Here is a 17,010-nt window from a genome sequence, read left to right on the forward strand (position 1 = left end):
CGAAGACCCCGGACATGGACCCGCGCCCGAGGTCACGTTTCCAGCTGAAAGAACCGAACCGCCTGAACACGACGACGCGCTAGTGGTGACCGCCAGAATTACCAACGCGCAAGTAAAAAGGATCATGGTCGACACCGGGAGTTCGGCCGACATTCTTTATTTGGAGGCATTCCAGAAGCTCGGGCTCTCTCGCGACGCCCTGATACCCATGAGCTCGGCGCTCACCAGATTCACCGGCGAATCAATTTCGCCATTAGGCGCGATCGTCCTGCCCTTAACCCTCGGGGAAGCTCCGAGGACGAAGACGGTGATGACAACCTTCATGGTGGTCGACCTCCCTACCGCATACAATGCGATCCTGGGACGCCCAACCCTCAACAAGTTCAGAGCAGTTGTCTCTACCTACCACCAGACAGTGAAGTTCCTGACCAGCGCGGGGGTCGGAGAAGCCAAGGGAAACCCCCGCGAGTTAAGGCGATGCTACTTGACCGCGGTCTCCCTGCACAGGAGGAGGGGGGCCGAGCTCGCGCACGACGACCCTCGGGAAACAAAAAGGTCATCCCCACACCCTGAGCCAACGGGACCTACCGTGGACGTGCCCCTACAGGATGTGCGTCCGGATCGAACCGTCAAGGTCGGATCGGAGCTTCCTAAGCATGAGCGTGCCCAACTCATCCACCTCCACCAAAAGAACGTCAATGTCTTCGCCTGGTCTCCCACCGACATAGCAGGGGTGGACCCTGAATTATCCCAACACCACCTGTGTATTTCCCCCGATGCGTGACCGGTAAAGCAGAGGCCCCGGCGTCTCGCTCCCGAATGCCAGCAGGTCATTCAGGAAGAAGTGGAATAACTCCTAGCTGTTGAATCTCGTATTTTGATGATGAAACTACTTGATATATGTTTATAATTTAATCTACGTTTTGAGTGACGCAGGGTGCTTCGATCAGGATGAGACAATTAAAGTAGGAACATCATGTTGTGCCGGAAAAACATGTCAGAAGATTGGACGTCGGGCCGGTGGATCTGTCGACGTATCGACAGAAGGCTTCGGGCCGTGGACTCGGGCATCAGGCCAAGAAGAGCGGGTATTGTGCCAAGGATATCGGAGTTGCGGAGTCAATTGGCCGATTGGGCAATAGGCTGCAGGAAAGGACGATGCGCCGAAGAATCGGACGAAGCGTCAAGGGACCAATGACATGCCGGACAACTTGGTTAATTACTTATGTTTAATTGTCTCGATCGAAGTTTTTGTTTTTGTGTGTGCAGGATTAACTACGATGAAAGTAAGACATGCAGCAGGAGTTGCGCCGAAGTCATGACAATGATCACGTTGGGAGTTCGAAGGCTCGACGGAAGTTCGGACAGTCGTCGGAGGTTCTGCGGGAACAAATCCGAGAAGTCCAGAAGCTTGCCAAAGGAGCTTGTTGGAACTTGCCAAGTGGATCGTCGCAATCTAGGAGTTTGTCGGAAGTCCGCAGGAGCATCACCGAGGGTTCATCGGATGATCGACGGAAGTTCGCCGGAAGAAGCGAGTGACGCACCGAAGTAAGCTGCAGAATATGTCTTAGGAAATAATCGTAGTTAGCACTTTGATTAAGTTAAAAATGGGAGGTGATCTCATTAGCTTAATCCTGGGGCAATTGGGCCCCTGAAGAACTCAAACTGGGTCGAATGGTTCAACCCATTCGGACCCAGGTTGCTGTGGGAGGTGCAACCGCCCAGGCAGGGAGGTAGCACCGCCCAAGCTATGTCTCCCAATGAGACTGGGCGGAGCAACCGCCCCAGCCAAGAGGTGCAACCGCCCAGAGGCTCAGTCTTCGAGCTCTGCCAGGCGGTGCAACCTCTCCAGTCAGGCGGTGCAACCGCCTGAGCTCGGTCCTCGAGCTCTGGCAGAGAGGTGCAACTGCCCCTGACAGAGGTGGCACCACCCAGAGGCTCAGTCTTCGAGCTCTGCCAAGCGGTGCAACCGCTCCAGTCAGGAAGTGCAACTGCCTGATCTCGGAATTCCGGGATTTGATCGTTTTGAGCTCCAAATTTGAACTGGGATGGGGCCTATAAATACCCCACCCATTCAGCACTGAAGAGACACAGACATACACCGAAATCTTGATCTTTTTTGTGATTCTTAGAGCTCAAAATTGTGGTTAAGGCCTAAAGTTCTCCTCCCTCTGTTCTTCAAGTTTTGAGTTGTAAAGAGAGGAGAGAAAGGTTCTGTAAGGGTTGTCTCCTGAGCCCGTCAAAAGGAGTGAAACTGTAAAAGGGTAGTTGGCCTTCGCCTATTGAAGGAAGGCCTCTAGTTGACGTCGGTGACCTCGTCGGTGGAGGAAGCCAATAGTGGAGTAGGTCAAGACTGACCGAACCACTCTAAATCTCTGGTTTGCTTTTATTTTGAGCACTTTATCATTACTGCAAACCTCCTACATAGCTACTGCTCTCTGCACTTTTACGAACAAGTTTCTAAGTTCTGATCTTTCCGAATCTGCATTCAGACGTAAATCGGTGTTTTCGTACGATCTTTACATTGCAGTTTACATTTACGTTTTGATTCTATTTATAACTGCAAACTATCTTCTGCGCTTTTACGAACGAGTTTCTTTGCAGTTTACGTTTATGTTTTGATTCCATTTATAACTGCAAACTGCCTTCTGCGCTTTTACGAACGAGTGTCTAAGTTCAGATCTTTCCGAATATGAGTTTAGACGCAAACTGCGCTTAGACGCAATCTGCGCTTAGACGCAATCTGAGCTTAGACGCAAACTTCATGTTGGGAAATCATGGGGGCGACATCACATGCGCAGCGGAAAAACAAGAAAATAAAATCCCCGATTCCCAAAAAGATGTTCGTCGTCGTGCGAAGATTGGTGCGCAAAAATCCGCGAAACATGAAACTACGTATAGAGTAGATTGTGTTACCTAGGGAGATCGTATATCCCTGTTTCCTTGCAGATCCTAAGGAGAGGGTAAAGGAGGTCAAGCATCCTCCTCTCTAGCGGTGATCCACACAGCAGGGTTGCGACGACGCTCCTCAAAAACTCCAGGCCTGATCTGAGGTGGAGAGGAAGAGGAGAATAGGAAAGGGAAGCAAAGGCTCTAGCCTATGAGGCTCTGAATCCCTCCTATTTATAGAGGTCCCCTGTCAAACCCTAATGGGTCCTCCCATAGTGGGTATTGGATCTGCATCCAATAAGACAAGGGCTCCGTCGGATATCTCATATCCGAACGTCTACTCATCGCAATGCCTACCATATGTGTATGACCCTCTAGGCCCAATATCGAGCTGCCCGTGAGTCATACCTGTCAGAACTCCTTCTAACTCAGTGAATTATTATCTCTATAATAATTCACTTGACTCATCGACTACGGAAGTACTAGGCCACTACGCCGTAGTCCCCAAACGATACAGGGGAATCCAATTCATTGGACCTGTCTGTCCTTAGTTACCATGTACCTATAATCCCTCATCCATCTAATATTCCAGAGACCGTATATCGAGCATGGTGTTGTCAGACTCATACGATTTCTACTCGAGTCTCGCTTTAATCGGATTCTCCTAGAGAACTCTTTCTCTCTCAACCCGAATGACCCTGGCCAGGGATTTGTTTGAGCAAGAACACATGGGATATTCCTCTCATGACGCCGAGAGTGGATGATCCTCTATCGACACTCAATAGCCCTCGTAAGGTCGACTACCACTCCCAATGACCAGCTATACTAGATCTGGGACAGCCAAACCTATAAGTCTGGTATCAAAGAGTGGAGCACTCATACAGGACATCTTTGGTGTCTCAAGTCTAAGGACCAGATACACCACTAGGAATACGGAATCGCTGTCTGACAATAAGGCATCATCAACCATCCAGCATTCCGTAAGCGGATCAATTAGTGAACTCATTCTCCAATGAGCACTTGTACTGTATCCCTAGTGTCCCTACACGAGCAGCTATGAGACCAGCTGCATCCATCATATAGACGGGTATACAGCACACCAGTCTATCCGGTTATCACGATGTCCCTCTCGAGTAACCTATGACCGGGATTATTTAGAATATGTGTTTAAAGGTGAATCGATCTCATTATCGTGATCTCATCACGATCCGATTCTCATTGCACAAATCCAAGGACATCACAATATATGTATGCATTTATGTAATAGTTATAAAGTGATATACGCCAAAATATAATAAGCAAAAAGATTCTGTATCAAGTCACACGTGCCATCACTCACGTGATTGGCTTACTGGACACCTATAACTAGCAATCTCTCACTTGACCTAAAGCCAATCACCTATGTGTCTGATCCCCATCAGACCCCTGTGATGCTCAAAGATAAAATGAGACAGCGACTTTGTCAGTGGATCTGCAATGTTATCTTCGGATTGAACTCTTTCCACTGCTACATATCCTCGGGTTACGATCTCTCTGATAAGTTGGAACCTCCTCAGAACACTTTTGATAAGACCCGGGTTCCCTTATTCGAGTAATCGCCCCATAGTTGTCGTAATATAAGGAGATCGGCTCCTCGCTACCCGGCACGACTCTCAAATCTGTAATGAACTTCTTCACCCAGACTCCCTCCTTTGCTACATCTAATGCAGCAATGTACTCCGCCTCTGTGGTCGAGTCAGCAGTGGTATCTTGCTTGGAACTCTTCCAACACACTGCTCCTCCATTCAAGGTGTACACATACCCTGAATTTGACTTGCTATCATCGACATCAGACTGAAAACTTGAGTCAGTGTAGCCTTCAACCTTAAGGCTATTACCTCCATATACTAGCAAAAGATCCTTAGTCCTTCTCAAGTACATAAGAATACACTTTACTGCTTTCCAGTGCTCCAAGCCTGGATTCGCCTGATACCTGCTTGTGACACTCAGAGCATGCGCTATATCAGGCCTACTACATAGCATGACATACATGATAGACCATATTGCTGAGGCATAAGGTATAATATCCATGTTTGCCCTTTCTTAGAATTTTTAATGTCAAACATTTTGACAATGGTTTCTATGTACTTGGACTAGGACAAGCCAAGCATCCTCTTGGATCTATCTCTATAGATTCTAATCCCCAAGATATATGATGCTTCCCCTAAGTCCTTCATGGAGAAGTGTCTAGATAACCAAGTCTTTACTGTGGATAGCATTCCTATGTCATTCCCAATGATGAGGATGTCATCTATATAACACCAAAAAGGTGATAACGCTCCCACTTACCTTTCTGTATACACAAGGCTCATCTTCGTTCTTAACGAAGTCATAAGATCTGATTGCATCATATACACCTCCTCCTCAAGGTTCCCATTGAGGAATGCGGTTTTCACATCCATCTGCCAGAACTCATAATCATAGTGTGCTACAGTAGCCAATAGAATTCTGATGGATTTTAGTATTGCTACGGGTGAGAAGGTTTCGTCGTAGTCAACACCTTGCCTTTGACGATACCCCTTAGCCACTAGCCTTGCTTTATAGGTCTCTACCTTTCCATCTATTCCGATCTTTTTCTTAAAGATCCACTTGCAACCGATGGGTACAATACCTTCGGGCACATCAACTAGGTTCAAAACCTTATTGGAGTACATAGAATCCATCTCAGAATTCATGGCTTCTTGCCACTTCCCGGAGTCTATACTCATAATAGCCTCCTCGTAGGTCTGAGGATCAATATCCTCAACATCCTCTCCTCTAATATGTCCCACATATCTCTCAGGAGGATGAGATACTCTATCAAACCCGCGTAAAGTTGAAAATTGTGTATTAAGTACCTGAACAGACTTGGGTTGTAGAGTGGTGCTTGAGCTTAGTTCTCCAACTTCGCTCAACTCTATCATTCTCCCACTATCTCCGCCAAGAATGTGTTCCTTCTCAAGGAACACTACTCTCTTAGCTACAATGACCTTTTGGTCCTCGAGATGATAGAAATAATACCCACAAGTTTCCTTGGGGTGTCCCACAAATTTGCATCGCTCTGTCTTTGATTCTAACTTATCGGGGTTGTGACTTTTAATGTGGGCAGGGCAGCCCCAAATCTTAACAACCTTAAGATCAGGCTTCTTCCCTTTCCATATCTCTTATGGTGTAGACACTACCGACTTAGTTGAAACTCTGTTCAGAAGGAAAGCTACGGTCTCTAGGGCATATCCCTAGAATAAGATGGGTAGGTCAGCGAAACTTATCATGGACCGTACCATGTCTAATAACGTACGATTTCTCCTTTCAGAGACACCATTGAGCTGAGGTGTATAAGGAGGTGTCCATTGGGATAATATCCCATGGTCCTTGAGGAACCGAGTAAACTCTATACTTAAGTACTCACCTCCTCGATCTGATCGAAGAGTTTTGATACTCTTTCCAGCCTGGTTTTGCACCTCATTCTTATACTCTCTGAATTTCTCAAAGGCCTCAGACTTGTACTTCATTAAGTACACATATCCATACCTTGAGAAATCATCAGTAAATGTAAAGAAGTAGGAGTAACCACTAATGGCATGAGTTGACATAGGTCCACATACATCACTATGTATGAGTTCCAACAACTCAGTGGCTCTCTCTCCAATTCCACTAAATGGAGAGTTGGTCAATTTTTCACGAATGCAAGGTTCACAAGTTGCACATTACACATAGTCAAATGGATCTAGATATCCATCATTTAGTAACTTTTGAATCCTTCTTTTATGGATGTGACTTAGCCTACAATGCCACAGGTATGCACTGTTCACTTCATCTCGTTTCCTCTTAGGTACATTTACATTCATGATATGTGAAGTAGTGTCTAACATAAATAAACCATTATGCAATGTTCCTTTCGTGATGATCTTATCATCTAATAATATCGAACAACCATTGTTCTCAAAAACAAATTTATATCCACTAACTGTTAAACATGAAATGGAGATAATGTTTTTGATAATAGAAGGAACAAAATAACATGCATCTAATGCAATAAAAGCTCCACTAGGCAGATGTAGGGAGACCTCGCCAACAGCTAATACAGCAACTTTTGCTCCATTACCCATCTTGAGGTCCATCTCGCCTCTCTCTAGTCTCCTAGGCCTTGCTAGAACCTGCAACGAATTGCATATTGTTAGGATCGAGAGCACTAAGAGGGGGGGGGGTGAATTAGTGCAGCGGAAATCTTATGTTAATTTAAAAACCAAAAGCTGCGTTCGTTCAAAAACTATTATGATGCAAAAGCAAATTCTCAGTTTGTATCTAAGTGCAGTTTGCGTCTAAGCGCAGATTGCGTTTAAGCGCAGTTTTGCGTCTAAGCGCAGTTTTGCGTCTAAACTCAGATTTACGTCTAAATGCAGATTTACGTCTAAACGCAGATTTACGTCTAAACGCAGTTTTACGTCTAAACGCAGATTTACGTCTAAACGCAGATTTACGTCTAAACGCAGTTTTACGTCTAAACGTAGATTTACGTCTAAACGTAGTTTTACGTCTAAACGCAGATTTACGTCTAAACGCAGATTTACGTCTAAACTTTGAAACTCGTTTGTATACTCGCAGAAGGCAGTATGCAGTTGAAATCAAGATGTAAATGTGAACTGAAATCTGATGATTGAGCGAGGAAAGCCGATTTACGTCTGAATGCAGTTTTGCGTCTAAATGTTGAAACTCGTTCGTAAAATCATAGAGGACAGATTGCAGTTATTAATAGGATTAAAATATAAGCGTAAACTGCAAAGAAGCTCGTTCGTAAAAGCACGGAAAACAGTTCTGCAGAATCAAACGTAAACGTAAACTGTAATGTATGAAAATACGAATTTACGTCTGAATGCAGATTTGGAAGAACAGCACTTAGAACTTGTTCGTGAAAGCGCAGAGAGCAGTAGTGATGAGGGAGGTTTGCAGTAATGATAAAGTGCTCGAAAATAAACGCAAACCAGAGATTTAGAGTGGTTCGGTCAGCCTTGACCTACTCCACTTTTGGCTTCCTCCACCGATGAGGTTGCCGACGTCAACTAGGTGCCTTCCTTCAATGGGCGAAGGCCAAACTTCCCTTTTACAATTTCTCTCCTTTTGACAGGCTTAGGAGACAACCTTTACAGACCTTTCTCTCCTCACTTTACAATTGAAAACTTGAAGAACAGAAGGAGGAGACTTAAAGGCTTTACAACACTTTTGAGCTCTTAGAATCACAGAAAAGATCAAGATTTCGGTATAGGTCTGTATCTTTTCAGTGCTGAATGGGTGGGGTATTTATAGGCCCCAACCCAATTCAAAATTCGAGCTCAAAACGATCAAATCGATCAAATCCCAGAATTCTGGGATCAGGCGGTTGCACCTCTCGACTGGAGAGGTGGCACCGCCTGGCAGAGCTCGAAACTGAGCTCAGGCGATTGCTTCTCTCTGCCAGAGCTCGAAGACTGAGCTTGGTGAATGCATCACCTGGCAGAGCTCGAGACTGAGCTCAGGCTGATGCACCTCTCTGCCAGAGCTCGAAGACTGAGCTCGGTGGTTGCATCGCCTGGCAGAGCTCGGAACTTGAGCTCTGGCGGTGCAACCTCTTGGCTGGGGCGGTTGCACCTCCCAGCCTCGCAGCCCTGGCGGTTGCACCTCCTGGCTGGGGCGGTTGCACCTCCCAACCCCACAGCCCAGGCGGTTGCACCTCCTGGCTGGGGCGGTTGCACCTCCTGGTGCAATCAGGGTCCGAATGGTTCACTCCATTCGGCCCACTTTGAATCTTTTCAGGGGCCCAATTGCCCCAAGATTAAGCTAATGGGATCACCTCCCATTTTCATGCTTAATCATCATGCTAACTACGATTAACTCTAAGACAACTTCTGCAGCTTTGCTCCGATGCGTCAATCGCTTCTTCCGGCGAGTTTCCGGCCAACTTCCGTCGATCAACCGATAACCCTCGGTGATCCTTCTGCGGACATCCGGCATACTCCTGGACTTTGCGACGATCCACTTGGCGAGTTCCGACGAGCTTCGCTTGGCAAGCTTCTGGACTTCTCGGATCTGTTCTCTCTGAACCTCCGACGACCGTCCGAACTTCCGTCGAACTCTCGAACTCCCAACGTGATCATGATCTTGACTCCGGCGCAACTCCTGCTGCTTGTCTTACTCTCATCGTAGTTAATCCTGCACACTTATCTCAACACATAGATTAGATAACAAATGACAATTGACTTCATCATCAAAATCCGAGATTCAACACATATATGATAAGCACTACCGGTATCCAATACCCATGTGTTATCATAAGAGTCTGACAAATGGAGACTAATCATGAATGTACCTAAAGCTTCATCAAGCTTTTGTTTCGCCCTTTCTGCAAGGTACTCTTTGCAGTTCCTCTTCCAATGCCCATCTTTACCACAGTAGAAGCATTGGCCTTTGTCCTTTACAGGGTCTTTCTTAGCAACTTTTGCTTTACCTAGTCTGCCCTTGCCCTTTCCCTTCTTAAGGGACCTTTCTGCTTTCCTTTTCTTTCTGGTCTCACCAGTGTAGAGAACTGGCTTCTCTTTCTTAATAGTACTCTCTGCCTCCCTCAACATATTGATGAGCTCTGGGAGAGTCACCTCAAGCTTGTTCATATTAAAATTCATTATGAACTGTGAAAAGGAATCTGGTATGGACTGAAGCACAATGTCCACACACAAGTTATCCTCTAGGACCATTCCTAGACCTGTGAGTTTTTCTATCCACTCAATCATCTTTAGGACATGGTTCTGAACTAGTGTCCCCTTAGTCATCCTAGCACGGAAGAGGCTCTTGGATATCTCATATCGTTGAGTCCTTCCCTGTTCCTCAAACAATTTGCGAACATATAGGAGAATGGATCTGGCATCCATCTTTTCATGTTGTCTCTGTAACTCAGGAGTGATAGAGCCCAACATATAGCACTGAGCAAGAGTGGAATCATCAATGTACTTCACGTAGTGAGCGATCTCATCCTCGTTTGCCCCTTCTTCGGGCGTAGGTATCACTGTATCAAGGACGTACACGATTTTCTCCGCTGTGAGAACAATTCTCAAGTTACGGAACCAATCCGTATAATTTGGACCAGTGAGGCGGTTGACATCAAGTATGCCACGAAGGGATTTGAAAGCGACATTTTTTGAAAATAAAGATGCAGCATAAATGAATAACATGCAGATTTTGCAAGAAATAAACTATCAAGATATGGACTTCTATCTTAATATACTCCCACTATTTTACTAACGAGTCACGCGACACCCTCAGCACATGAAACGGAAGTCTCCGGCAGACTTCTAGTGGGGATCAGGATCCAATCAGTGTCTTAGTGTAACCTCGAGGGACTCGACCAATCACACTAAGCCTAAAAGGTAGGCAACTCTTGCCGATCACAACTCCTTGTGATTCTTGTCCTGTTCGGCCTTCGAATCACCATGGCCTCGAGGGACTCGACCAACCATGATGCTCGGTTAAGTCAACACCTTCGTTACAAGATGAGTCTGATTTGATGATATACCCTCGAGGGACTCGACCAAGTATACCATGCCCTCAGGTCACCGGTGACATCTCTATGTCGTAAGCAAGATAGCGAATCGCGATATAGGTGACTCTCGAGGGACTCGACCAACTCAACATACACCGGGAATCGGTTCCTACTTATAACGATGGAAGGCCACGTGGGTCAATATAATTGCCTCACGTTTACCGACTTAATATTATCGAGATATGTTTATAAGATATGGTCTCCTAATATGACATGTCACACATATACATATTTAATATATATATACATCGCATGCAAATATATATACTTATCTAGTATGTGTATAATCAATTACACCAGATGATCATGGACCACAACCTAATGTGATTAGGCCCGAGCTAGTAGGCCTAATCACTCACATCAAGATCTATGTGTGCAACGGTGCATCTTCATGCCCTGTGATCGTCCATCTCGTCCTCATCAGTTCCGTTGACATCTTGATGCATCTTCATGCATCGCGATCGCCCGTCTCATGGGTCCCGTTATCGCATCCACGCTCCCGCTGCGTCTCCTTATGTGATTACAACTTAATCGTAGGCATGCAGGCCCGACAATAAACGAGAAATATAATGGAGGCTCGCAGACCTCAATAATAATAATCACAAGTACACACATCACACGGTCCATGATCATCCGTCCACGCATCATACATCACTTGTATAAATAATCATCATCATGTAGGACTACTAGATAATAATAAAAATAATAATCAACTAAACACAACAACTGTTGCTGCCCTTTCTCGCTTTTGCGTCAACGATTTTGACGTCAAAATTCTTTCTAAACACAACACACACAGTTCAAAACCAATCATTCGCACGAACAACCTGGCTCTGATACCACTGTTGGGAAATCATGAGGGCGACATCACATGCGCAGCGGAAGAATAAGAAAACAAAATCCCCGCGTTCCCAAAAGATGTTCGTCGTCGTGCGAAGACTGGTGCGCAAAATCCGCGAAACTCAAAACTGTGTATAAAGTAGATTGTGTTACTTAGGGAGATCATATATCCCTGTTTCCTTGCAGATCCTTAGGAGAGGGTGAAGGAGGTCAAGCGTCCTCCTCTCTAGTGGTGATCCACACAGCAGGGTTACGACGACGCTCCTCAAAAACTCCAGGCCTGATCTGAGGTGGAGAGGAAGAGGAGAATAGGAAAGGCAAGCAAAGGCTCTGGCCTATGAAGCTTTTTATCCCTCCTATTTATAGAGGTCCCCTGTCAAAACCTAATGGGTCCTCCCCTAGTGGGTATTGGATCTACATCCAATAAGACAAGGGCTCCGTCGGATATCTCATATCTGAACCTCTACTCATCGCAATGCCTACCATATGTGTGTGACCCTCTAGGCCCAATATCGAGCTGGCCGTGAGTCATACATGTCAGAACTCCTTCTAACTCAATGAATTATTATCTCTGTAATAATTCACTTGACTCATCGACTATGGAAGTACTAGGCCACTACGCCGTAGTCCCCAGACGATACAGGGGAATCCAATCCATTGGACCTGTCTGTCCTCAGTTACCGTGTACCCATAATCCCTCATCCATCTAATATCCCAGAGACCGTATATTGAGTATGGTGTTGTCAGACCCATACGGTTTCTACTCGAGTCTCGCTCTAATCGGATTCTCCTGGAGAACTCTTTCTCTCTCAACCCGATTGACCCTGGCCAGGGATTTGTCTGAGCAAGAACACATGGGATATTCCTCTCATGACGTCGAGAGTGGATGATCCTCTATCGACACTCAATAGCCCTCGTAAGGTCGACTACCACTCCCAATGACCAGCTGTACTAGATATGGGACAACCAAACCTATAAGTCTGGTATCAAAGAGTGGAGCACTCATACAGGACATCCTTGGTATCTCAAGTCTAAGGACCAGATACACCACTAGGACTACGAAATCGTTGTCTGACAATAAGACATCATCAATCATCCAGCATTCCGTAAGCGGATCAATCAGTGAACTCATTCTCCAATGAGCACCTGTACTGTATCCCTAGTGTCCCTACACGAGCAACTATGAGACCAGTTGCATCCATCATATGGATGGGTATACAGCACACCAGTCTATCCGGTTATCACGATGTCCCTCTCGAGTAACCTATGACCGGGATTATTTAGGATATGTGTTTAAAGGTGAATCGATCTCATTATCGTGATCTCATCATGATCCGATTCCCATTGTACAAATCCAAGGACATCACAATATATATATGCACATATGAAATAGTTATAAAGTGATATATGCCAAAATATAATAAGCAAAAAGATTTTGTATCAAGTCACACGTGCCATCACTCACGTGATTGACTTGCTGGGCACCTATGACTAGCAGTTGCCTAAGACACACCTACGCGGCTAGCCCGCCTGCGTCGTGCCCCAGCTCGGTCTGCTCCACTAGGTCCACTCCTCGGCCACACGCTACCCGGGTTCACCGCCACATGCCCGACCCTTCAAAGATCAAGCCATGCCTCGGACCCCCCCATTTACGGCATGACTTCCTTCGGGGAGGGGAATATGATGGGGATAATAAATGGCGACATGACACGCCACGACGTCAGCCACGCCTGGATGACACTCTGCCCAAAGAGGACAATAATGCCGACGCGATGTGCGCTGACGTCACCTGCTCTCAGACAACGACTTCGTCGTCGTCTAACCCAACATACTTGGCAAAGGCAGAGGAGAACGACGATCGAGGCACGCCCATGCCCTACGATAGTTCGGTTCTTCACGCAACGCCAACGGGAATATCAGACGCCATTAGAGGTACGATCCTGCCCCTGCAAGCGGGCACATCAGGAAATAGTAAGCTTCCCTATAAATACCCTCGCATTCTAAACGGGAAGGGGAGGAAAAAAACATCAACATAGACAACAGAGTCCATTCCATATCATTTAACTTGATTGTCGGAGGGGTTGGGCCGAGCTTCCGACCCGACCTGTGTGTAGGCAAGGAGACGAGATGATTTCCCCGGGACGCAAGGAGAAGGCGCCTTCCCCAGGGCATCCCGACGATCCCAGGCTTGGTCCGGTCCGTGCGGTCGGTCACTCCAGCAGCCCCAAGAAACCCCGAGCAAAGATCCTCGTCATTCAGTCCCAAACCAAGCCGTGTCAGCCCCGAGACACGATACAAAGTTATTTACATCAACACTAATGATGTTTTTAGGAACGCCAACGACCCAAAGGTCCATCAACAAACAAAGGAGCCCCAAGGAACTTCATGCGTGCTCTTAGGGACTCCAAGATTACTTGCTTCGAGTTTCCTTTGGAATGGGAATGTTTTGCCTATCTATGAGCTGCATTCTTTACCAGTCATTTTGGTTCTCTTGTTCGTTTGAATACCATTGAGCATCATCAGCATCAACTATGTGCCTTCTGTGTAGTGTGAAGGCATGTAGTATCCCAACGTATTCAGGGGGATGACGGTGAAACGGATGAAATGATAGAATGAAAAATAAAATTATAAAGATAAAGAAGAAAGCACATTTTCTTTTACAGTTCAAAAAATCTAATCAGCTATGCAGTTAAAGAAATATCTATGTTGTCATGTTTGCTCCCGTAAAATCAAGCTTCTTTCGATACCATGATAAAATGATAGGATGAAGAATGAATTTACAAAAGTAAAAAAGAAAGTACATCTTAATCAGTATCATATAATATCTATTTATATATAGGATGAAAGAGAGGATTTTTCTAGTAATCAATTTTTTGTTAAGGAAATCTCATCTGCTTTGCCGACGAGGAAATATTTATGTTATTTCTAGTAATCCCGATCATGAAATTTTTCTGTACTGCCGTGCTGCTTCCTTCAAAGTGTCGAAGATAAAGGATGATGGGTTGGCTCCACTGATGCTTGAATGGACGGTTGGTGGTAAGTCGTGCTGTATCCTTCAGCAGCAGTAGGTCAAAGTTGTCGAAGATAAATTGGACCCGGTAACCCTCTGGATCGAGTAGGCTGTGTATCGTGCGATTGAGTCGCCGCCAGAAACTTGATAGAAAAGGATGCACCCGGCAGTCGGTCCTTTTCTGCAGCTTTCACCCGTTAATGCGTGGCGCCCATCTCCGCCCACTTGCTGCAACTTTTTGTATCAGCCGAAGCAACCCAACTCGGCGATAAGAAAGATCTCTCTCCGAAGGGGTGTGCGGAGGTGCCATAGGGAAAAAAGCTTGGGGGGGTTTGTTTCCTTTTTTTTAATTCTTCTCCAGGTTGGGTATTAATGTCGCCTAGAAAAAGTAGATATGCTGGGAATGGATTGATAACGCTTAACAGCGCTGTGATTTCGCATGCATTGATTCCCGCAGACCCGATGGCCACCGGAGGTGGGTGTCCCTCTCAGCCCGTCCTTGTCACTCCGGGAATTCGTCACTTTTTCCTGGGTAATGTGGCGGTAGATCCCCAACCTATCCTTGGACAAACCAAATTTGCCTCTGATTGCAAGTGGCAACTAGTATTCTTTCGCTTCTCACCAAATGGTTCGATCAATGTAGCACTCGCCAGTTAGCTTGGGATTCTCTTTCTCTCTCTCTCTCTATCTCTCTCTCTTTAATTGTTGGATTCAGATGGCACTCGCCTCCCACAGTCCGCCGATATAATTGTGGCTTGGGGTTGACGACAACGAGGCGGTGGATCCCGCTGCACTACCTGACGAAATTGTCCATTCGGAGTTGGGGTCCCACCGACCATCGCCGAATAGATAAGCTCACGAGTCGCGCAGCCCCCCACCCCAAGTTGGTAATAAATGCCAAAGAAGAAAAAAAAAGGAAAAAACCTCCTCCCTATTCGATCCCCCCTTACACAAACAAAATAAATGGATTCCACAAATTATGCAAAACATAATTTACACAGTGCAGTCGGCAACAGTTTTCGTCTCTCAACAGTGATGGAATCACATTCTCCGAGTAACTTTGTTTTCGACGGTCACATCGGGAGCGGAAGAATGCTTTTGTTTGATTGCCCGTCCATCCATGATTCTTAATCCGGTCGACCGAAGCGAGAGACGCGCACACACACGGGTGGGTGGGAGCGGAGTAGAAGTATGTATATTATTATTCATGTGAAATAATAATAATAATAATAATAATAATACTAATAATACTAGTAGAGGAAAAAGAAGAAGGAAGCGAACACAACACAGGCAGAGTACATACGAGAGAGAGAGAGGGAGTGGAACCCGTAATAAACCCCTTTTTTAACTCCTCATTATTTAACCTTATCAAGCGTAGAGCACGAGTGCGTTGCAAGGCGCCAGATCCGCGAACGCCGGCGGCCCCTTCACCACCTGCCATTCCACCCTCTCCGCCGCCCCCCTGCCCCCCGCTGCTGCTGCCACCACCGTCCCCACCCCGACGTCCAGCCCGCTCCCCACCACGTAGATTCTCCCATCCTCCGCCGCCCCGCCGCCGGTCACCGCGTACGGCCGCTTCACCTCGGCTGGCACCGCGCCGCCCGCCACCGCCCTCCACCGGTCGGTCTCCTCGTCGTACGCCTTCACCCGGCCGTCCCCGCACTCCGACACCACGTACAGCCGCCCGCCCACCACCGCGCTCGCCCCCGTCCACCCCTCCCGCATCCCCACCCGCATCTCCTCCCACGCGTCGCGATCCGCGTCGTAGACGCCGCCCCTCGGCGACGAGTCGAACGGCCAGGTCCAGCCCTCCGTGACGTACATCCGCCGCCCCACCACCGCCGCGTCGTACCGCGCCATCCCCCGCCGCATCCCCGCGGCCGGTGCCCACCGGTCCGCCGCGGGGTCGTAGCACTCCACCGCCGAGATCCCGCCGTCGTCGCCCCCCGCGGCGAAGATCCGGCCCCCGATCGCCCCCGCCGCGAAGAAGCACCGCGGGGTGGGCATCGGCGCTGCGGCGGACCAGGAGTTGGTGCCGGCGCGGTAGGCGAGGAGGGTCTGGAGCGGGGACTGGGTGTCGGCCCGCATGCCGCCGAGCACGTAGAGCTCGCCGCGGCCGGGGATGGCGGCGCAGGCGAAGGCCGGCGGGCAGAGCGGGCCGTCGCCCCCGGCGGGGAGCGGCATGGGGGGGAGGACGAACCAGCGGCTGGTGCGGCAGTCCAGGGCCTGCCACTGAAGTCGGAGGGTGGAGCGGTCGAAGGCGAAGGCGAACAGGTATGGGAGGGAGAGGGCGGCGGCGGCCTTCGCCTTGGACCGGATGAAGGACGGGCTGGAGATGGCGCGATTCCAGGACGAGGAAACCGAGCGGGCGAGGGACTGGTAAGGGAAGGGCAGGTGAAGGAGGCACTGCTCGGCCACCTCGTCCGGCAACCCGGGGATGAGCGGCTCCATCTCCTCCACCTTGGCCTCGGCTCCCCGTGTTTCCTCTTCCTCTGCTGCGGCCGTCTCTATCGGCTCCGACCGCGGAGGCATCGCCACTTTGATCGTCGAATTGGGAAGTACCCTCTCAAACCCCAGCTCGTATATTTACTAGTATACTTTTTTTTCAGTCAGGTTAAGCAAACCAACATAGAGAAGGGAGAAGGAGGAGAGGGGCTTCGGAGTTGGTTTTGGGGACTCTATATAT

The 17,010-nt window shown here is 47.7% G+C and overlaps 1 protein-coding gene across 1 annotated transcript; it reads right to left on the reverse strand.

Moving 5' to 3' along the window:
- Positions 1-15,505: 15,505 nt before the first annotated feature.
- On the reverse strand, positions 15,506-17,010 carry LOC103974372 (F-box protein AFR). The gene has a single exon (XM_009389185.3). The coding sequence runs from the start codon at positions 16,854-16,856 to the stop codon at positions 15,693-15,695; it is 1,164 nt and encodes a 387-aa protein (XP_009387460.2). The 5' UTR covers positions 16,857-17,010; the 3' UTR covers positions 15,506-15,692.

Source organism: Musa acuminata, chromosome BXJ3-3 (genome assembly GCF_036884655.1).
Source record: "Musa acuminata AAA Group cultivar baxijiao chromosome BXJ3-3, Cavendish_Baxijiao_AAA, whole genome shotgun sequence".
NCBI lineage: Eukaryota > Viridiplantae > Streptophyta > Magnoliopsida > Zingiberales > Musaceae > Musa > Musa acuminata.